The 23,687-nt window shown below is 37.4% G+C and overlaps 2 protein-coding genes across 3 annotated transcripts; one reads left to right on the plus strand and one right to left on the minus strand.

The window, feature by feature from the left end:
• Window positions 1–364: 364 nt before the first annotated feature.
• On the minus strand, window positions 365–5,122 carry LOC129409737 (uncharacterized). Of its 2 annotated transcripts, XR_008632529.1 has the most exons (4): window positions 4,951–5,122; window positions 3,993–4,340; window positions 686–760; window positions 365–584 (listed from the first exon to the last, which is right to left on the minus strand). XR_008632529.1 is itself a non-coding variant. In XM_055156290.1 (3 exons), the coding sequence occupies exons 1-3, from the start codon at window positions 5,009–5,011 to the stop codon at window positions 3,246–3,248; spliced, it is 504 nt and encodes a 167-aa protein (XP_055012265.1). In that variant the 5' UTR covers window positions 5,012–5,122; the 3' UTR covers window positions 1,977–3,245. The 2 variants fall into 2 exon arrangements, 1 of the variants encoding a protein (XP_055012265.1); XM_055156290.1 differs by lacking the exons at window positions 365–584; window positions 686–760 and adding an exon at window positions 1,977–3,340.
• Window positions 5,123–10,178: 5,056 nt separating this feature from the next.
• On the plus strand, window positions 10,179–23,649 carry LOC129409735 (uncharacterized). Its single transcript, XM_055156287.1, has 8 exons — window positions 10,179–10,277; window positions 11,129–11,377; window positions 13,456–13,824; window positions 14,675–14,764; window positions 19,474–19,554; window positions 19,822–19,851; window positions 20,058–20,138; window positions 21,657–23,649. Exons 1-8 carry the CDS (start codon window positions 10,253–10,255, stop codon window positions 21,737–21,739), a joined length of 1,008 nt encoding a protein of 335 aa, XP_055012262.1. The 5' UTR covers window positions 10,179–10,252; the 3' UTR covers window positions 21,740–23,649.
• Window positions 23,650–23,687: the final 38 nt, after the last annotated feature.

Raw genomic sequence — 23,687 nt, forward strand, 5'->3', positions numbered from 1 at the left:
CCAGAGGCCGCCATTAGAAGAATCAGCCAGAGACATATCAACTGTTGTGAGAAAGATACTCATTTGTTCAACTATATCAGATGGAAACATTCATGATTAGTTTTAGGTAATGTCCTCCTTAAGAGTTCATTTGCAAAATCAGATACCATCGTTTCAAATTTTTTATCTGAAATTTTGCCTTTTATATTCTAAAATGAATATTATACATAGACATTATTATTTTTACTTAATAATGAAAATATAGTGGAGTGGACTCACCCTGGCAGCACAGGATCAGGCCTTGAGCACCAGAGCAATAGAGGCCAAGATCTACAAAGACCAAGTGTAAAGAGGTCCCTGAGACAGTTCAGGTTAGAGCATAACCAAGATAAGATGCTGGGTGGGAGAGCAAACATGGAGCAGCACAATATAGTGTACAGAAACATCAGTGCAGAGTACAGACTGGAGACTCCAAATTCAAAGTGGGTGAATCAGTGGTGCCTGTGGTCATTGGAGCACTGGAGGAGGCCACAGCAGATCCCAGAAAAACATCAGACATCTCAATCCAGAAGAGTGCAGTTCCAGTGCCCAGGCCCCTGGTATTGCTTCAAGGAATGAGTTGAAAAGGAACTTTAATATTTTTACTGCACTAAAATAGATTTGGCTATTGAAAACACTGATAGACAAGGAGTGTATGTGAACTTACAAGAATTTTTTAGGTGCACTTTTTGAAGGATGAACTCTCATGGGATATAACAGCAGCTAAGGCAATATTAGACCTCTACAAAAAAAAAAATTCTGAAAAGTTCTGAAATGGTTTTATTGTTTAAGTTTTCAGTTCATGTTTCAGACTTCTCTGAAAAGACTAAACCTGTCTGACAGGTGGTTTCTTTCAGTGGAAGTTGTGGCTATTTGTTTTTTATTTGAATGTTACTTGACTATCAAAAAACATGACAGGTAAGGCAAGGCAAGGCAAGGCAAGTTTATTTGTATAGCACAATTCGTACACAAAGTAATTCAAAGTGCTTTACAGAATAAGAAATACATTAAAATCATAATAAAAACAAATCAAAACATAAATAATCATGAAGATTAAAATTAAAAAAGAGAGAAGAGTGCAGAATGAAAACCTTTCAGTTATATGCACAGTTAAACAGAAATGTACACCCTGCATTCAGAGCAAATAATATCTGAAGCCTGAAAACTATTGGAGACATTGTACTTTTATTTAAGTCTACAGCATCTGATAGTTATAATTTGTTTATCGGGAGATTGAGATGGTGAAAAAGTTTAAACCTGAACAAGGTGTAATACTATGACAAGTCAATCTAGAAAGACCCAAACAGATATATACAATACAGTATTTAAGAGTCTATCAGGACTAACCAGGACTAAACCAGACCCCAGACCCCTAGCTGGCATGTCCACAAGACCAAAGGCACATACCTGCAGAGCATGCAAACTCCAAAGTCCAAGTGGGAAATAAGAGGGCAAACCCCCAGTCTGTTTCTGTTTCATTCACAGTATATGTTTTTTGTGTGTCTGAACCTGTCTGACAGGACGGTGTGGCTCTATTTGGTTTTATTTGACTGTGATTTGACTCTCAACCAGGTCTAAAGCAAGTGTGAGCTGAACTAAGGTGAACTCTCTATAGGTTTTGTTTTGTGAGTTTATTTTGTTTGGTGTCATGAATTTGCACGCTCTCATGTGGTTAAGCTTCCTGGTTTATCCTGCACTTTATTGCTTCAGGGAGGAACTTGTTTTCACTGTGACAGATGGTTGCCTGTATGAAGTAATGGCTAAAGTAGATTTATGCAGTGCAGTAGATTTATGTGCACATATAATCTTCCTGGATTGTTGTTGAATTGTTTTTTTCCGTCACTCCTAACAGCAGTTAATTAAAAAATGTCAATTAAAAATGAGAAGAAATATGAGGGTTGAACCACTCATTACATCTTAGTTATAATTATGGCTTGAATAATTTATGAAACTGAGAATCATAATCTCAAATTTACATTTATTTAAAAACATGAATCTTAAATTATTATAAGTAACAAGTCTATTCCTCCGCTAAAAGGTCACTTTGACAGTAAAGGCATGATATATAAGTAGGGCTGGGCAAAAATTTTAAAAATTATCGCAATTAATCGCATGAGTTCGAGCAATTAATCGTGATTAATCGCATGTTATACGCAAAACCAATTAATTAATTAAAAAGTAGAGTATAGTGCACTTTTATTGGAAATGTAAATGAAAGAGCCAAACATTTGTTGTGCAAACAGCATTTCTTTCACAGGGGAACTCTCAGAGCCTTCAAGGTATTCAGTGATGGCTCAAGAAAAAATATTGAATGGACTTTTGTACTACTAATATATTTTTTAAATATTTTTAATCACCATAAGTAATTAACAGTACACTAGTAATAATTTCTAGATCATTGTTATAAACTTGGACTGATATTTCTTGGGAAACAAAGGGTTAATATAATGGCATGGAAATGGACCAATCACATTTTTTGTCTTCCAATGGTATAGTGACTACCACTGCAGCACTAAAGAAACTAGAAAAGCACTCAGAGAGCGCAGACCTCCGCCAAGGACTACAGTCCCCCTCATATTAATTGTGTTTTCCATAAATATTTGTCTCGTATCTTTCAATTTGGAATATGAAAGAGGATCCGATTGTCCATCCCTGAGTCAAATTTCATGGGGTTTGGTCAATAATTAACCGAGATATTGAGAAACAAAATTTTTGGCCCCATTTACCACAATGTTAACTAAAATTTCAAAGTGATCCAGAATCCAGGATTTTTTCCGGATCACCCCCAAAATGAAATCAGTTCTTCCTTTTCACATTTCCAACAAATCCTGAAAATTTCATCAAAATCGGTCCATAACTTTTTGAGTTATGTTGCTAACAGACAAACAAACAAACAAAACAAACAGACAAACAAACAAACAGACAAACAGACAAACGTTGCATCTCACATGGTCAGAAAAAAGTGAAAAAAAGTGTAAAGAAAAGACGTCAAACTTAAAAGTTTAACGTTTTAACTTAAAAAATAAAAGCCAGTGAGAAACAGACGTTTACAATAAAATAAATAAACAAATAATAAAAACTCCGTTAACGGCGTTAAAATAATTGTCGGCGTTAATGACATAATTACTTAACGCAAAATTAACGCGTTAACGTGCCCGGCCCTATATACAAGATACAGTAACGTAAGTGATCAACAGTGGATTTTTTACAATTTTTTTTACTGTAAATTAAAAGAGAATAGAAGAGCAAAGACTGAACACCAGTGTGACAAAAAGTCCTCTGTGTTTTGTGAGTGCTGCGTCTGTCACAGTGTCTGGTGAATCTGTGAAAAGAAACATCAGAGTGAAAATCTGTAGTCCAGTTTCAAGAGACCTGTTATTTCCATAGTGTAAAGATATCGATTTATATTATTTTAAAGTGCCTGTACTTGAGATTTTTCTTGTAGCTGGCCAAAATGATATATTTTAAAATCAGCTCTTACATTAAAATTGGGCTGCTGTGTGCTGTTTGCATCTAATTATAAATATATATAATTACTTTTATTGTCTGAGAATCAGGAAGTGCTCTGGCTTCTGAAAGTTCTGTTAAGGCCTTCTAAACTCATCGTGGTGAATAATTATTAGTTTTTCATGTTTTTAAGACGATAAACATCAGGTAGAGCACCTTTAGCATAAATGCAGATAATTTCATAAAATGACAATAAAGAAACATTGATCCACAGTGCAGCACATGATGGTCAGGCGGTTAGACTTCAACTGTGGTTTGTGCAGTCTGCAGCTTTAATTCTTCTCTGTTTGTGCATATGTGTGTTGTTACAGAGTTCACACCTGCCAACTGAAAATTTGCCTAAAATCAACCACCAACAGTTACATTATATCACACACTTTGCTTTCCTTAATTTTCTCAGTCTGGGAAAAAAACAAACATCAGAAAGTAAACTGTTAAAGAAATAATTAGTTAGTCATGTGTTGTACCTGCTGAATGGGGAGCTGTCTCACTCTTCAGGTCGACAGTCAGATGGATCATGTGTCTGTATATGAACGAGTCTTTACACCTCATACGACATTCATAAGTCCCACTGTCCTCAGCTCTCACATTTTTTAGAGTCACACTTGAATCATTCTTTGGAGGGATATATTTGAGTTGGACTCGTCCTTTGAACTTTGAGTGTTCAGAGCCATTCAGCACTTGTCCTCCTCTGTAGACCAGCAGGATTTTACTCTCATTAAAATGAATCCACTCCAGAGTCTTCACATCTTTGTCTGTAGAATGGATCCAAGGCAGCTCAACGTCTTCTCCCACAGTCGATCTTTTATGAAACTCTAAAGGAGACATTATCAGCAAGGAGATGAATAATTCTGTTAACACTATCAAAGCATAGATTCACTTTTAATAAATTGTGTATATTATTTTTATACTGTATTTCTTGCTTTTTTATATCTTAATAATAATCTGCATATTGTAGAAAATAGTATAGAACTCTAGTATTGTTATGAACAGTGTGTTGTGTCCACCTGCTTTAAAGCTCTTATATTTTATACGATTTATACAGTGCAATGTCTCTTCTCTTCAGTTTTACAACACCACCCATGTCTGGGGAAAATGCAGTTTCCAGTAAAACATGTGACTCTGTTTAGCCAATCACAGAGCAGCAGAAGTGTTTACCGAGAAAGGCAAGAGCCGTTCTGCTGATAAGAGGAAACTGGCACGCAATACATCTACTTACACATACTGTAGAGTCTATCTTGTGTTTTTCAGCTACATCGTCCTAATTTAGATCTCTGTCCAATCCTCATCATCTACAAATGAGTTTAGTGTTTACCCGAGAATCTAAACCTTAGAAGATAAATGGCACAACAGTAAAAACGATAAGCTTTATTTGTGGAAAAAGGTGTATAGAAACATGCAGCTAAAATTCATAAATATTCTCACCTGTAAAGCAAAATGCTGAGTTCAGTAAAGTCCATAAGAGCAGTAACAAGAGGTGATCCATATTACAAAAAATACAAAAACAAAAAAAACAGTGTAGAACAGTGTATTCTGTACAGCTAGCTACATGTAAAAGTGACTCTGCCTCTCAACAGGAAGCAGCGTATTGAAGTTGGCTCAACGTTTGACGTTCGCTTGATATTCGTTAGGGACCGTCAACAAATAGTCACCACAGTATTGGAGGGAGTCACTTTACATTATTGGAGCAAGGTTACACATTAAATACATGTAAAAATTCACCAAAAATGAACCAAAACACTTTTTCCAAATCTGTGGGGCGTAGTAGATGCCAAATAAATGTGTTTATTTACTACAGGTCACAATTGGCCCCTAGGTCACATTACTGTGAAGCGGGACACAATAATTACACACATTATTGTGTCTCGCTTCACAGTAATGTGACCTAGGGTCCAATTGTGACCTGTCGTAAGTAGATTCATTTATTTGGGATCTACTACGCCCCACAGATTTGGAAAAAGTGTTTTGGTTGATTTTTGGTGAATTTTTTGTTCAAGTAGTTATTGTGTACACCGGCTCCACTAATGTCAAAGTGACTCCCTCCAACAATGTGGTGACGATTTGTTGACGGTCCCTAACATAGACGGTAACCACAGAACGAAGGTTGGAGCAGCTTGAGTAGATTTTTTGCCTATAATCGATAGGTACTATTTATGCTGTTGTTTTGTTATGTAAGACATTATCAGGTTGCACTTTGTTTAACCTAGTTCAAGTTATTTAGGCAAAATGCATGTTTGGGTCTTACTGTGGGAAAGTTGAACCCCGAATATCAAGCGAACGTCAAACGTTGAGCCAACTTCATTACGCTACAGGAAGCCTGGGGAAAAAAAAAACTCAACTAAAAACACTCCCTCCCTTGGTCCCTCCCCAGTGTTGTGCATGAACGCGTTCATTGAACACGTTCATTTTTCAGTGAACTTTGAACTGAACACAGCACTTTTGTAAATCAAGAACTTGAACGTGAATTTGTTCAAATTATGTGTGATGAACGACGTACGTCACTGTTGGGGTTCAGTTAAACATCGGAATTTGTTTTCACCTGACGAGTGACGATCTGCTCGCACTTCACCTCGCGAAACCACAGCCGCGTGTCAACGTGAAGGCGACTCCACCGGCAGCTTTAGCGGAACGTACGGGCTCTTGTGTCTCTCAATGAGAAGTCAATCAAACTTGACTGGGCGCGTTTAGCTGCTTGTATTTACCTTCTGTACAGGCTGACCACGGCAAACGCAAGGATTTCAAAAGTAAATTTCAAAGCATTAATTAACAGTCTGTGTGGATCTGGGCTCTTTCACGTGATACACAACTGCCCAGGGAGCACAATGTGCTGATGGTAAATGCACAAATACAACAATAGATACATGCTCTCTGTGGATTTTGACGGAGATACGCGCCTACGCTCATGTAGAGCGTCAAAAAATAGGATGGATCCTATTTTCTGAAATCTACACGCACAGGACGTGCTGCTCCGCGGGCGTATTATTTTACTTGGTACATATGTAAGTAACGCGCGTCACAATGCTTTTTTAACCTGGATTGAAATGGTGGGTTTTTCGTTTTTCTTAATACAAATTTGCTAAAATCACCGCGATATCAGCAGCGGTGAAACGCCGGAGGTGCGCCCGCGTAGACCGTGATCCTGAGCGAAAGGACCGACGCAGAAGTCCGCGCTCCACCGAGATAAACGCAGCTGACGCCCGATCGCACTCGGGGTTCTCTCAGGGGCGGTCCTAGATTCCAAGTTCTAGTCCAGGATTAGTCCTGGTTTGGTCCTGGTTTAGTCTTGGTTTAGTCCTGGTTTAGTCCTGGTTCAGTTCTGGTTTAGTCCTGGTTTAGACCTGGTTAAATTCTGGTTCAGTCCTGTTTTAGTCTTGGTTTATTCCTGGTTTAGACCTGGTTCAGTCCTGGTTTCAGTCCTGGTTTAGACCTGGTTCAATTCTGGTTCAGTCCTGGTTTAGTCTTGGTTTATTCCTGGTTTAGTCCTGGTTCAGTTCTGGTTTAGACCTGGTTCAGTCCTGATTTAGACCTGGTTTAGTCCTGGTTTAGACCTGGTTTAGACCTGGTTCAGTTCTGGTTTAGTCCTGGTTCAGTTCTGGTTTAGTCCTGGTTCAGTTCTGGTATAGACCTGGTTTAGTCCTGGTTTAGACCTGGTTCAGTTCTGGTTTAGTCCTGGTTTAGTCCTGGTTTAGACCTGGTTTAGTCCTGGTTTAATCCTGGTTTAGTCCTGATTTAGTCCATATACGGCGCAAAAGTTCAGCATCTTAACAGTTCTTTTGTGGTGAGAGTAAATTAAAAGTGCTGTAATAGTCGTGTAATGTTTTACATTTTAAATACAGTAATATTGTAATGTAACAAATGACTTAGAAATGACAGTAACAAGTCATAAATAACACATTACAGTTTTAAAGTCACTTGTCCAACAGTGGATCTTGTAAAGTTGTTGTAAACTAGAAGTCAGTTTGAAAAAATAAAAGCAGCCTTTCATTTACAGATCTCATCTAAATATAAAATTAAATGAACTTTGAACTAGTTCAAAATTAAAATTGTGAACTATGAACGTGAACTATTCACTTTGAACAAGTGTGAACTGAACTTTGAACTAGTTCATGAAAAGTGTGAACTTGCACAACACTGTCCCTCCCTCTGACCTCCCCTCTGTGTCTGAGTTATGGTTAGGGATGCCATGTTTGTAGTGGTGGATTAGCGGTAATGAGTCTGCTTTTAGAGTTTTAAATGAAATCATAGACAATGATTTACCTTAAATCAATTAAATACGAGTGACTCTTACACATGGCATGGGTGAGCTTTGCGTAGAATAAAAATATAGAGTTTACCTGAAATCTGCAATAGCTGGACATCTGTTTGTTTTTTTTTTTTTACTTTTCACCTTCTTATATCCTAAAAAGGTCCTTGGAGATGTTTGTGAAAAATAAACTTTATTATAAAGCCCAGTAATCTTACTGATATTGATTGTTTAAATTATGTGTAATTGATGAAATATGGAAAATATGATGTGCTCTGGCTAATGTGTATAGGTAAATCACTCATGCCAAGGTAACAGACACACAAAATACTTTGATTTAACTTAATTTTTTATTTTCAATAATCCACATTTCTAAGCAGGTAATTAACGGTAAGCAAAAAGCATGTGGGATCGTTTCTCTTCAGTCTGCTCTTTCTGCCTCATTAAACGCTAATCAGCAATACAAAAACTTATGGTTGAATCATTCAAATAAAACCAAATCAAGAAAAAATATTCATGTAAAAAGACATTAATTTCTTAATTAATGTTTGGTTTGATTAACGTTAGCTGCTAGCCCATTTAGCTGCTAACCAGAATGACTGTAAAACAGACTGTAAAATTGGAAGAGAATTGGAATCCAAGAGTATGGCAAGCACCATGCAAAATATGCTATTCTGTTTGAATTTCCATATTGAAAGTGACAGAGTTTGGGCCACTGTCCTTTGTGTGAACAGACCTGTAGGATTGTGTGTTTGTGAATGTGCCTCTGCTCAAATTGCTACAGTACATGTTTGAATCAAATGATCAAGAAACAAGTTTCAAGTTTGACTACTCAAAGAATACAGTACTACAGTGGCTCAGTGGCTGCAGTGGAAGTACTCAATTTTGTTATTTAAGTAAAAGTACAGATACAGGGGCAAGAATTTACTCAAGTAAAAGTGAAAGTATCTATAAATCTATTTGAATTTAAAGTATAAAAATGTACTTCACAAGTACAAAGTATTTTGCAGAGATTTTTACAACAATTAAAGGATGAAATGGAGTGATCTGATAAAGAATTAAGATCATTTTAAGTGATTCAAAGTGTTTTTGTGTTTTTGGTTTGCTCAAAGTTGAGACAGAAACTCAAATGAGACAAAAAAAAAAAAAAAAATAAAAATCTCAGCCATTTCAGCATGTTTCAAACTGTAAAGAAAAGTACTGGAGTAGAAAATGCAGATACATGTTCTCAAATGTAGTGAAGTAAAAGTAAAAACTATCCTGTAAAATTTACTGAAGTAAATTACGGGTACCTAAAATTCATACTTAAGTATTGTGCTTTTACTTTTTACTGCTCAGTGGTAAAACTCTCTTGTCTAACTCAATGGACAGAGTATCGATTTCTACTCGGACCAAGTTCTGTTGTTGAGTCCAAGGAAACTCTCTTCACCTCTTTCATGTGTTGCCTGTGAAAGGATGTGATGGTGGTGAACATAGACTCACTTTTATGAGTCTGCCCTAGACAGCTACATTAGCATCTTACCTGACTATGGAGTAAATGAATAATGGATGCACTATAACACTTTGAGGGGCTTCGACAAATGAGGTATTATCATTAAAGCAACAGCAGATGGTGCTGTGCAGTGAGAGATAGCTTTGTGGTTTGCTTTGTTTCTCTGAGATCTTAAGTTTTAAGTAAGTATTATTAATGTTTTTCCATGTGTTTATATTTAGGCCCAGAAAAAAAGGGTTACATCTGTTTGAAAAGCCATAGTAATTATTCACATTATAAATATTTCAGAATTTCGAATGCGAATAGTCCTAACGTAAAAAAAAAAAAATAAAATAGAATAAATAAATACAAATGGGAAATTTATTTTATTTTACAGTAAGATTTATATATTAAAAAGCAAAAACACACATTTTTGAAAAGTCTTACCTGAACAGATCCTGCTTTCTGTCTGAGACATTATTATCAGTCATTTTTCACAATACAATGGAATGAATACAATGTAAATGCCAGAGGACACTTTACAAAGGTACATATGAAATTATCTACACTTACAAATAAAAGGGTTGTTTTTGTAATAATAATAATAATAATAATAATAATAATAATAAAATGCATTCTGTTGTTATATGTTAATAAAAGCTAGCAATGGCTGCACAAACCTTCCCTCAGAAAATGACATTAAATACATCCCTCCTCTGAGGTCTAAAGACAGTCTCTTACTCTGCGTGAAGGTTGTGATGCCTCAAAGACATAGACACATCACAGTCTGTGTCCTGTGTAGGATTCAGCTGTTCAACAAACTGTAGCATTAAACTCTTCATGGATTCTTTTGAATGTGTTTTTGAGTGTTTTTGTGGCCTTGTTTTTCAATGTGATCTTATGTTATGTTCAAGTTGATTGTCCCAAACTGAACAGCTGAAGTGTTAAAAGCCTTAGAGGGAGAGTCACTTCCTGTAGAGAAGAGTCTGAACTCTGACTGTAGGTCTCCTCACATGAACAGCACCGCTGCCATGGACTGTGAGTACCTCCTCTAACTCCTATTCATAAGATTAGAGCTCTGTCTTTTTGTTGTAATGTGCAAATGGAGCAAAAATTATTTTGTGTGAAATATTCACAAAGACAAAAATTTAAGGCACCCTGTTATTTAAGACAAATTTTAAATCTTTTCTTTTTTGACTATTGACATAAAACGCATTCACAAACATACACACTAATGTGTTTCGGCGCAGCATGGCCTTCCTCAGGGTGCAAACAGACTTAGGTGTAAGAAGCTCCTTTTATAGGGAGGGACCTGGAAATCTTTTTGAAAAAAGTAAAACCTCTATGGACTCATAGCTCTTCTTTTCCATTTTGTTCTCAATAAGATTAGTAAGTCAGTGATAGTGGAGAAACACTTACAGCTGCTGTTGGAGAGCAAAAAAGTGTACATTTGCGCATTAAAAAAAATTCTAATAATTACATGAACAAAGCAGAATATACATTTAGAACTATAACTATTTCATTATCTCAGTCAATCCCCATGTTTTACAGTATGTAGTTTGGATGAAATGGAGGCAAAGCTGCAGCACTTAAATGTGGATACAAAAGCTCTGTTTGTTAGATTCTCTAAATATTTAAGTCCAGACCCATCTATGTCTTTTGAGACTTTTTGAATTCTGAATAATATTATTTATTTCTCTTTTTATTCAGGTAATAGTGTACTTAATTTGAGAGAGAAATGAGTGACTGTATTCCTTAATATGATCCCACAACATTAAATGACAACTCAAATTATTCACAAACTTTACAACTTACTCCTACCTTTCGTGCAAACCATCTTTCCTTGGATTGACAAACTACCTTGGTGTAATGGATGTTCTTATCCACAGTCTCTCTGAGGGTGAGTCCAGACCAGTCCCAGTTCTTCAAATGGGACAAAATGTCTCTGAGCTGTGGAGATACTGGACCCTGGGCTCTGAAGAGGAACACCAGCACAGAACAGAACGAGCCCTGTTCGGAATGGGGGGCAGATATGAAAGGTTCTTCATGCTCAATGGACCTGTTTCCCGTGGACTCTGGTGTGTACTGGTGTGAGAGGAACGGCAGCTCTACAGAACCCGTAAACATCACTGTTCAAGGTAAGAGACATTGAGTTTTACCCCAATGATAATTGGCCATAATAAAATGATGTCCACAGCAGTGTACAATAGGACAAGCAGAATAAGAACTGATCTTTCTGGCATTAAAAGTCACTGATAAAGAACTAATAAGGGACCAGCAGTAAACTACTCTCTCAACATAAGTGAAAGCCACAGCAAAACTAAACACTAAAAACAATCCTAAAAATCTTTTTCATTCATTTTACTAACACACAGACAGAAACACAGAAACATCTTATCTAAAAAGAGAGAGATTGAAAAATTAAACACAGAGAATCACTGGTTTAGTGCAGTCTGAAAATAGGGTTCACACCCAAAGAGACCCAAAGAGAGGCTGGGCTCCCCAACTTGTATAAATACAGGCAAGTCTGGCAAAACAAAGGATGCAGGCAACATACAATCATGTTAAAAGACTTCTTTCATTTATGGTATTTAAATTGAAGGTTTCACTCATACTGCATTTTTCTATAGAAAATGTACATTTGCAAAACAGCTCAGACCTCAGACAGAATAAAAAAAAAAAAAAATGATAACTCACAACAAACTGAAACTAAAATATAGAATTTATAGCATTGCAACCAAACCAGAGTAAGTAATGCAGATCCAAATGTTAACTAAACCAAAACAACAACCTAAATCCTATTAGATTAAACCCAGTGATAATGACATGTCATTGCTTTGCCTGGAATGTTCCACAGTATGACATTAAACAGCTCTACCTTACATTTATTAAATTACAGGTGGTTTTATCGCTAATGTGAAATGTGAAAAATCTGATCTGAAACTTGGTCTGGTTTGGTCTCCATGATACTAGGTTTAATACCATACTGTGAAACATTCCAGACAAAGCAATAATGTCTCCATGGAGAAATGCATTTGCACCGGAAAAGTTACATAGTGCACCTTTAAGTGTAACTGGATTACATGTTGAGTAGTTTTAGATGTTTAAAGTGCACTCTGCTAGAAGTCTGCAAGGTTTAAAGTATCTTGTGCCAACCTTGAAACTGCATCCAGCATTGCACTAACCCTCTATTGCACAAATCATTCTGACGAAGGTATAAATAAGCACCAATAAAACTACAATCAAAAGCTTAACAAGGAGAAATGAGAGCAAAATCCAATTCAGCAGTGGCTTTCTGATTAGTTATTAAACCAGACATGACCAGGGGCTCTGGGTTCACACCGGCCGTCACCTTGTGCTGCACCACCATTAGTCAACACAACAGCCCCGTACTGAACTGGACATGACCCCCCGTGGTGTGTGTGTATTTACTGATGCATATGGTCGGATATGGCATTACTATGTTTACAGATTTGTTCCCTCAGTTACACAAAGATGAATAAGGGTCTGTAAGTGTTTTCTTTTAGTTTTCTTTAGCTTTTTTTTTTTTTTATCAAATACTGAAATGGATAATCTGTACAATTATGGCAAGCATAAGTTTTAAAATGTTTTTGATCAGGTGAACTCTAAACCCTGTAGTACGACACAAAAAAATCTAAATTTCATTGACTTCAAAATTACATTTATGTCAAAACTGGTGAAAAATGTAAAAAAAAATATTTTCAAATAAAGTGCTCCAGTATACAGAAATTTCTTAGATTTACTTTGTCAATAATGATATTTTTGAAAAGAAAAAAAAAAAATCTACAAATTGTAACATTTTAGTGAGGATGTGTTTTGTCTCGACTCTCAAGAATCACCAAAATATTAGGAAGAGTTGTTCCTTTGGGGGGCACTGTGGGAGTATGGGATCCTTTGCGTATAGTTCCTGCATGATCAGAGCAGACTTGTTCCCAGTGCATGCTGGACTCCCCCAGGGCTGTCCTTCTTCACCTTTTCTATTCATTGTTTTTATGGACAGAATCTCTAGGTACTGTCAGAGATCAAAGGAAGTCTGTTTGGGGACCACAGGACTTCATCACTGCTATTTGCAGATGATAGTCCTGGTTTAGAGCTACATTCCTACTCTCCCCCATGTTCATGAGCTTTGTGTAATGACCAAGAGGACTTGATCTCAGATACAAGAGTCTGATATGAGTTTCATGTTCTCTCTCAGACAGGGGCGTGATTCTGCAGGTGCCTGTGCTCCCTGTGTCTGTGGGACAAACTGTCAATCTGACCTGTCGACATCAGACTGACCCCGCCCTCCCAGCCCGTTTCTATAGAGACGAACACTTCCTGTCGGAGCAGCCTGCAGGTCACATGACCCTCCAGCAGGTGGCAATGTTTGATGAAGGCCTGTACCAGTGTGAGATGAGAGGAGAGAAGTCACTGCCCAGCCGACTTCGGGTCCATGAGAGCAGCCCCCCTCCATCAGTGCAGCCTTCGGGAATCTCGTCTCTGGTGCTGGGTTTGATCGCCGGCTCGGTTCTGATCCTCCTGGTTCTGCTGGTCCTGGTGGTGAGACGGTGCCAGAGATACACAGGTCAGTGTCACCAATAAATCTGCCAAAGACAACTGCATAAAAGCAACAACTCAAAACAAAGCTCTCTAAAAATATTCATTATTTAGGTCATAAGATATTTTTAATTTAATGCAAAGTTGGAATAACTTCTAAATGAGTTACAGCAGGAGTGTCGGGGGCTAAATTTGGTCAGACAGATTTTTGTAGAAATCTACAAATGATTACAGACAGTACTTTTTGCTGGACATTTAAATGTTTCTTTACTGTAACCAATAACATCACATTGTATTGTTATACAGGCCTAAAATTATTGTAAGGTACAGTGGCTGTGACTTTATCTAAAATGTTTTCATCTGAAAGACTAGTGGTTCATTATCTTCATTATGATTGTATTTTCTGTGCTCTTTAGGTCATGTGACAGAGCAGCTCATAAAATTTGCTGCTCTCAGTGACTTCAGAGTCCTCAGAAAATTGTGCTTTTTTGTTCTGAGAAAGAGCCTGAGAAGTGTGTGAACATATAAGGAATGTTCCAGATGATGTTACCACCAGTGCTCCTGTGCAGAAACATATTTGTATGAAATGATCAAACTTAACCAAGTTTCAAAAAATGTGCTAAAACCATTGAAAAAAACTGTAAATGTGAGGTTAAAGTGGGCATTTGATGCCAGTATGGGCCAATTCAGATGGGTCACCATGGAAACCACAGAAAACCTCGTCAGGACTCACATACTGTATGCAACCCACTGTAAACCTGTGTGGGGCCTACATTGCTTTGCTAGTTTGGGTCCATGTAATGTGTAATGGTCACATGATTAATTCAACATGGCTGTCCTCGGTTGATACTTTGTGTTTATATGTTTTCTCCCTGAAGTCGATGCCTGTCCAGAGGAGGGTGGGGCTGATGACGTCACATACAGCCACATATTACATCAGCAGCAGCGACGGCCAATCAGACGCACAGGTCAGACTAATGCTGTTTATTTTTAAATAGCTTATCTTTGTATATTTATCAAAACAAAAGGAGAAAGCATTTCTTTGTTCAGTCTCATGAGGGTAAAATGCTTAGGGACCACAGACATTTTTTTTTTTCATTGTGCACAGGGCTGGACAATATGACAAGAACAAATTTCCCAAATTGATTGACCTAGACTTGCACCTGATTTTACTGTCTTAAACACGTGAAAAAACAAACTAGTTTTATAAGGTTTGCAATGAATTTATTAACACTTTTCACAACTTTCAGAGCCCACATTGTAGTTTATCATCTAATTACCATGCTAACAGTGCACTTTCTGATTATCAGACATTAAAATGCTGTATAATTAGATGCAGACAGTACAGCAGACTTATTTTGAATATTTGTATTGGAGCAGAACAAAATTTGCTTAAACACATAGAGAAAAATAAGTACAGGCTCTTTAAATGTGCATTGTGTAACTTTTCTGATGGAGGGTTCCCCAACTCCTTGTCTCCATCATCTCCATCATGAATGTTATTGCATTGCCTGAATGTTTCACAGTCAACTTTTCTATCTCCGTGGAGACAAGCAGGTAATGCCACGAGGCCGAGCCCTGTAGCGACCAATAATGTAATAATGGCCAATATGTTAATGTAATAACTGCCTATAACGTAATTACTTGTCAGTAATGTAAGAAAATGTCTGAAACAATAATGTAATAACCTGTTACCAAAATTATTGATTAATTATTACATTATTGGCTGGTTTAATAATAATAAAAAAACAAACTTTAAAATAAAAATAAAAAAAACTTTAAAATGAAATAACTGCAACCACTAATGTAATAATTTCTTCTATATCACTTAATGAAAAATGTATTTATTAAATTAAAAGAATGTATTGTTTCTATTGTCTCTTTCAAATAGCTATTAAAGACCTGGGGCCTCATTTATAGAGCTTGCTTACGCAAAAATCCGTGCGTGCGCGCTTCCTACGCCAACCGCGGTATTTATAAAACTTGAATAAGGCGTGGCTCTTTGCTTTACTTTACTTTACTTTGCTCTTTACTTTACGCCAACTCGGGACCTCCTGTAAGTTCTACGCAAAGTCTGGAGACACGGGGAAAAAGCGACACTCGTGTAGAGGAGCAGAAGTGAACAGAGTTTGAGGAAGAGTTTGATCAGAAAATCCACGTATATAGAAGAATTACATTCAGATTTGCGTGTTTGGTTCGCCAAAACACGGAGAAGGGCTGTTTATTCCACTCATTATTCTCCACAATATTATACATTTGAAACTTGTGCACGAGCGCGGCCACGTTCCCAGACCCGGTGTAGCGCAGAGTCTCCCACAGTCCACACCGCGACCATAGGCTCCTATGAAACACAGTCTGTGACCAACACAGAGGACGAAATAATGACCCGACCTGAGAGAAAAACTCTTCCCTTGGACGCAGCAGGAGCCAGGCTTTGATTTAATGAACGCAACTTTAACACTTTTACTTCAGTCTTTACGCACCGAGCGCCAGAACCAAAATCTTTCCTACATTTTTGTGTAATGGGGAAGTCTTGCACATGAGAGCTGCTCTCTGACTGTATGAAGAACAGAATAATGCCCGTGCCCGTCCCTACCCAGACCCACACTCACAGGTTCAGCAGTTTGGATGTTTCGTGTGGACTTTAATTGGCAGAATAACATCTGTATCTGATGTGTTTCGTGCTAAATCTGTGTCCTCGTTTCCCTCCCTCGCTCCTTTCCCTCTCCAGGGGAGGGCATCTGAATCTCTAAGGCTTCCTTACATCTATGGCAAAAAGTGAAGAAGTAATTATTGATAGTGTTTACTTTAAAAACAAAAAATACTTTTCTTGTATGTGGGAAAGCTGGCCAAAGTAGGAGGCAGACACAACAAAAAAGTGTCCTTAACCAGACAATATTTATTTTAAAACAAACTTCTGGGGTTAACACCAACAAAAGTGCAAATAAACCAAAAATAAGTAAATCAAATCAAAAACCACCAAACAAAATGCACAGAAGTCTCTCCCTTAATTGATGACACCTGCTTGCCTTTATGCTCCACCCAGCAGGAAGTACCTCCCCCCAGGTGAGCACTGGTTCCAGGTAAAGCAAAGCGAGGATTTTTCCCAGGCCCAAGTCCCCTTTTAAAATCAAAATGTTTAACAAACTAAACTGTGCTGATAATTATAAAACCAAACACACAAAAAAATTATGAAACAGAACTTAAACCAGTTTTTATCTCCACATGGTCCAGCCCACGACCTCCTCCAAGGTTTTAAAATGGCTGACATGAGACACCCCCCCTCTTTTGTCTGAACCATACGGAGCTGCAGGTAAGTATGATGAATGGACACTGAAATGAGTTAACAAATAAAGTATATTTAAATGAACAATGTCTAATGTGATAATTAACAAAAAGAACCAGGAATTATTGTAACTATTGGATATTGAGAATCACAAAATGCAAAATTAAACAAATGTGAGTTTAAAATGAGACAAAGGTCCACTTTGTCACATTGTATCCTATATTTAATGGAAGATCATGTAAAATGTTGATGTGTTTTAGAGCACTGTCAAAGTTAACTATGTTAAATCTAGTAAATGGTCAGCAAACTATTAGCATTGCAACATTAGCATAAAAACTTTGTAGATTATGTGAAATAATTGACTATAGTTACTCTTTGTATATGTCTTAGTCAAAATTTGCGGGAGGCTGACTACAGAAAGATATTGAGACTGCAAGTTCATTGTGTCCAGGTATTTAAGCAGCTCTTTGAAAGAGACAAAAGTAACAATTTATCTCAAATTGTGACACTTTAAATTCAATTAATAAATCTTAAAGGATTAAAGAAACAGCATGTAAGTTTGTGGTCAAAACTGGTACTGCAATCACATATGAAATACTGCAGAACATAGTATCCCCTCCCCCAGACAAGAGGTCGCCAGATAGGAGGAGGTGGAGGGTGGTGCAACAGGCCCAAACACATAATACACATAATGACAACATCAGCGTAAGCTGAGGGCTGCAATTTCTATGGGAAAGGGAATATTTAGGCTGAATTACTGTGGTTGGTGATAAAAATATTTGAAATGATCAGGATTTCTTAATGTCTGGTGATATATTGGGGTGATTTTTATGATTAATTTACAGTTATTTCTTACATATTATTCCTTGAAATTATATTAAGAAATTATTACATTATTGGCAGGAGTTTTTAAACCAGCCAATAATGTAATAACTAACCAATAATGTAATAACTTACTACATTACTTGTAACAGGTTATTACATTATAGTTTCAGACATTTTCTTACATTATTGGCTTTATTACATAAAAATTATTACATTATTGGCCATTATTACATTATCAGCTGCTACAAGCCCTAAAGTAAGATTGCATGTTTTTCAGTGTGTTTTTTGAGCAATAAAAACATGTGTAATTGAATAAATATTTGATAGATAAGTTTAATAATGTAAAGTGTATAATGTGACACTTGAGTCTTGCGTGTTGGTGGGTGGAACAAAGCTCAAAGAGTGGAACAAATTGTGGTCACTGTGCTGCATCTGTGCAACTCTTTAAAATATGTATTTCTAACGTTGTGGTTTATTTTTTCTATTTGTGTCTCCTACCCTGACCACCACCACCATTTCCTGTGCATGTTTAGACCAAGAAAAAACAATGTGGTTTTTCATAACAGCTTTCTGTTTGGTTGCATCTAACAGTTAAGAGGATATTCATTTTATTCCAGAAGTTGCCATGGGCGGCATCATCATTATTCGGGGGGTATTATTTTGCATGAAGCAAATAAGTAAATAAGTTCAGTGAGGAGAGAAGAAGAGGAGAGCAAAAGAGGAGCAGAGGAGGAGAGAAGAGAGAGGAGGAGAGGAGCAGTAAAGAGAGAAGCAGAGCAACAAAAAATGAGAAAAGATGATGAGAGAGAAGCAGAGGGGAAGGGAACAGAGGAGAGTGGAGGAGACAGGGACATAGGATAAAAGCAGAAGAGTAGAAAAGAAAAGGGGAGAGAGTTGCAGGAGAGAAGGGCAGTGGAGAGATGAGCAGAGGAGCTGAGGAGAGAGGAGAGGAGCTGAGGAGAGGAGCAGAGGACAGGGGAGAGATGAGCTGAGAAGTGGAAAAGCAGAGGAGCTGAGGAGAGAGAGGCAGAGGTGCAGAGGAGAAAGGGGCAGAGGAGAAAGGAGCAGAGGAGAAGGAGCAGAGAGAAAGGGGCAGAGGAGCAGAGGAGAAAGGGGCAGAGGAGAAAGGGCAGAGGAGAAAGGGGCAGAGGAGAAAGGGGCAGAGGAGAAAGGGGCAGAGGAGAAAGGGGCAGAGGAGAAAGGAGCAGAGGAGAAAGGGGCAGAGGAGAAAGGGGCAGAGGAGAAAGGGGCAGAGGAGAGGGGGGCAGAGGAGAGAGGAGACACAAGCTGAGGGTGAATGGGACAGCATGGTTCTGAACAAAAAAATGACTCTGTAGTGACGACTAGACTAAGAATTATCATATGTTATTATTCCAGGACCAGTGTATTTGGGGGGAAAGTAGATTTAATGTTTAGTTCCACTTCAACAATTCAAAACATGACATTCCATTTTCTGAATGATAAAAGGGCCTTAAAATATAAGATAAAACTCATTAATTAAGTTGATATCGAATAACAACAAGTACTTTAGAAAATGTGAAAACATCTTAAATTCTACATTTACAGAGAAAGAGCAGAATCCGGTTTATTCATCTGTGAAAACTGCAGACGTCTGCTACTCTTCCATCACCATCAAAAAGACCAGAGGTAAGACCAGGACTAGACCTGGACTAAACCAGCACTAGACCAGGACTAAAAGAGGACTATTGTGGACTGACTCTAATCTAATCTAACCTAATCTACACAGAATTTATATTCATACATTCAAACTTTTCAATGAAAAATAAAATAAAACATAATTATCAATAGAATTATTAATACAATGAATTGTTACATAAAATGGCATCAAGATTTAACTGAACCAGGACTGAAGGACTAAGACAGGACTGAACCAGGATTGCTCTTGTGTTTCAGGTAAAGGCCGAGACAGACTCACAAACAGAGGTGAGTATGTTTGTAATTTTTGCTACATTAGAAAGATAATCAAGTCTATGAAGTATATTATTTAGGTGTCAGTACTATGGAATGAAGTGTTAGTGATACTGATTCTGATATAATATTGAAAACTGTTTGCTGGTTTAAGACTCTCCATACAGACATTTATTTCAAAAAATTTTTTTTATTTTTTTATTTTATTTTTTCTCTTTCAGAGACTGAGGAGAGTCCAGTTTACTCCTCTGTGAAAACTGAAGATGTCTGCTACTCTCCCATCACCATCAACCAGACCAGAGGTAAGACCTGGACTAGACCTGGACTGAATTAGAACTAAACACGAACTGCAGGACTAAACCAAGACTAAACCTGAATTTAACCAGGACTAAATCAGTACTATACCAGGACTGAACCAGGACTAAACCAACCCTAAACCAAGACTAAATTAGGACTAAACCAGTAATAAGCCGAGACTAAACACACAGTGGACCACTTCCTGTTTTACCACATGAGCATTTCTGTTTGAGAGAAGAACTCAGCCCAAATATGCAGAGTTTGTGTGTTAAACAAGTGTGAATGAAACAAAACACAACTGCAATATCGATAAAAAAAAAATAGCGTAACTGGGTCCTTTAAACTGCTTCACTTCTGTCCGTGCGCCCTCTGCTGGCAGTAAAGGTAACTTCTATACACATAATTGATAACTGAATTACTGACTTACGTGTTTTGCATGCTGCTGCTTAAGATGAAATGTTAATGCTGAAATGTACACAAGTGTATACATTTGTCTTGTACATGTTGTAGACAGTAGGCCTCTGCATGTTGAAAGGAGCACCAACTCTAAACCAATGAAATAAGTGAAGGACCCAAACTGTGCAATGAATGGGTGGATTTATCAAATGAGACCCTTTTCAGTTGATTATGTTGTATTTTGATTTGACAGTGATGTTTCTTTCCCTTTACTGAACACCAAATGACAGGGGATACATACTATTTTTTTTACAATATTTATAGTTACATTAAAGGTGCACTTTGCAATTAGCATCTTACCAGTATCAGTTGTTGTCAGTAGTTTTGTTATACTCTCATGGACCAAGTCAGACATCAATATGGACTAAGTAAGACCAGAAAACTGCTGACAGTAAATGACCTTCTTCATCCAAGAGCAGATGCTGTGTGTACTTTTACACCAGGGGGCAGTGGTCTGAGGAGCAGGGCTGTGATTAGCTGGAGCAGTCTGACAGAAGACTCTTCTGCACAGTGCAAGTCCATAATACAATGAGGACATGAGATACAATCCCTCAGTTGTCCAGGTAGAATCCATGGCAAAAGAAGAAATTCAATTTGTCAACTGGAAAAAACTGCTTCCTCAGGACTGAAGAAGCAGCTTGGATGAGCTGTGAAACATATTTGACCAAAATAAATAATTTTTGCCCAGTTGACAAATAGAATTTCTTCTTTTGCCATCAGAAACAAGTACAATGTGGCCACAAAATCAAACATGTCTTGGCCAATGTAAAAGCAGTACAATGCCATAAGGACATGGACAAAAATCACACTGAAAAACATCATATGACCTCAAGAAGAGAAGAAATAATATATATATATATATATATATATATATATATATATATATATATATATATATATATATATATATATATATATATCAAATTATCATACTGCTGCTTGTTTTTATTAGTTCCATCACCATAAGTTATACAAACAGATTTATATAAAAGGTTTTTCACATGTGCATTGTCCTGTGCATTAACAAAACTGAAAGTGAAGGTTTTGTTTCTTATTTTACGTTCCAGCTATGAGGACCAAAGGAAGAACGCGAGGACAAAAAGACCCAAGTCCGTATGCACAAATCAGAGTCCGTACTAACCTGGACTAAACCAAGTCTCAAACAAACCAGGACTAAACCAAGTCTCAAGTAAGCCAGGACTAATGCTACTATCCCATTGTCCTAGGATTTTCTGAGTTGTAAATTCAATCTGGAACACCCTTCCATCTTAGAATTCTGACTTGGAAACTCAGAGTTATATATGAATGAATTTTATTTAAGTGTCATGCACTCATGTTCCCAGCCCATATGGATTTATATGGCACTATTATCAATATACATAAAGGAAGACGTCCATTAAAATTCAGAACACAAAATCCAACAGTCATAAGTAAATCACCCCGTATCCGTGTACAGAGTTCTTTGTCTCAATGTTCAGGCCTTGTCCACAAAAACTGCTACACAAATTTCATTTCATTTTCAAATAACCAACGCATCATTTGGCCTTCAGACAGCCAGAATAAATCAGGTTTCTTCTGTTGAATCATTTCATACATATTATTTTTTAAATAATGATGAAGTGGATAATAAAACATTAAAAGAAAGTCATCCTCCACTACATTTAAATCACACAGAGAACAGAACCAGTTCTTCCTTGGGACAGCTACATAGGAACCTCTGTCTTCTTTTTAAATTATTTTTGACAAAGGGTTCAGTTAAGAAAGTATCCTTAAACTGTACACAGTTTCTTACAGATTATTCAAAAACAGGGGCCATTTGTTTGCTGCAGCAAAGATTTCCAGGACCTCTTTGGACCAGGGTAATCTGTGAACTCTGTTCCACTTAAACACTGAGTCTTTCACAGTCTGAGAACTTCTGCCATTTAATCTAAGCCCTGATGAAGACCTGTTTGGTCGAAACATGTTGGCTTTGGAAGCTGGAGGACGTGTCTGGGGTGAAGGAAGTCTGGGAGTCCCTGCTTAGACTGCTGCCCCCGTGACCCGGCCCTGGATAAGCGGAAGAAAATGGATGGATGGATGTTGGCTTTGGCCATCCTGATAAAGGCCTTTTAACTATATATTTTTTCTCATGCAATTTCTACTTTGGAGTGCCTGGATTCCACTGTGTTTAAACTTCTGCCCTATGTTTAACCACACAGGGCTCCCAGCCCATGTCCCCCTCTCTGGTTGCCCTAGTGGTAAACCTGTGTACTCCAAGGAAGTATCTCATAGCTCTGCTTTTGTCTGCATTATATTCTGGAGCATCTTCAAAGCCTTCAAAACTCCCACAGCATAAAACAGAACAGGTCCAACCATTGAGTCAAAACTTCAGGACAGACCTTCATCTTATTTACTACAATTCCTGGTGCCCCCCTCCCACCAGACTATGACAACACTTGTCTGCCTTCTAAAACATCACTCCAAGACCAACAGCAGGATGAACCAGGACTAAACCAGGACTTGTGCTATAAGAGTGTGTTTTTCAATCAGTTTAACCAGGGAACACTGTTGTACCTTGAGTATTGGAACTGACAAAGTTATTCTGATTCAAAAACAATCATCATTTCCAAATATAAAGAACTAGAAAAAATTGAGTCATTTGGTAATCTTTTAGTGGGTTATTGCTATAATACAGAAGTCAAATCAATTAAATCCATAGACATAATCAAAATTCATAGCACTGGTCCAAAACCATCTTAGTTAAAACAAAAACTACAGAGAGTTCAGCTCAGTTCAGCATCTGACCTGTAGAACTGGTTTAGACCTTGTTCCTTTGAAAAATAATTAAAATACTAATCAAATGAACTGGGACCTGTCCTGAGAGTCTCTCATAAGATGAGTCCTGCTTTAGTCCCTTTAGTCCCACCAGGTACAGTCCATGTTTGCTCCTTGATTAGTATTTCCATCCTATTTATAACACATTCTTATGGTCTTATTATTATCATATTTTTGTTCTGTGTGAACACATGTTCCTTTATTATTTTTAATCTTCTAAGCATTTTGCAAGTGTGTAGTTGCATTCCACCTACTGTAATCACATAAATAAAAGTCATTTTGAA

This window comes from Boleophthalmus pectinirostris, unplaced genomic scaffold (assembly GCF_026225935.1).
Source record: "Boleophthalmus pectinirostris isolate CB_2022bp ecotype Guang Dong unplaced genomic scaffold, ASM2622593v1 HiC_scaffold_20, whole genome shotgun sequence".
Lineage (NCBI taxonomy): Eukaryota > Metazoa > Chordata > Actinopteri > Gobiiformes > Gobiidae > Boleophthalmus > Boleophthalmus pectinirostris.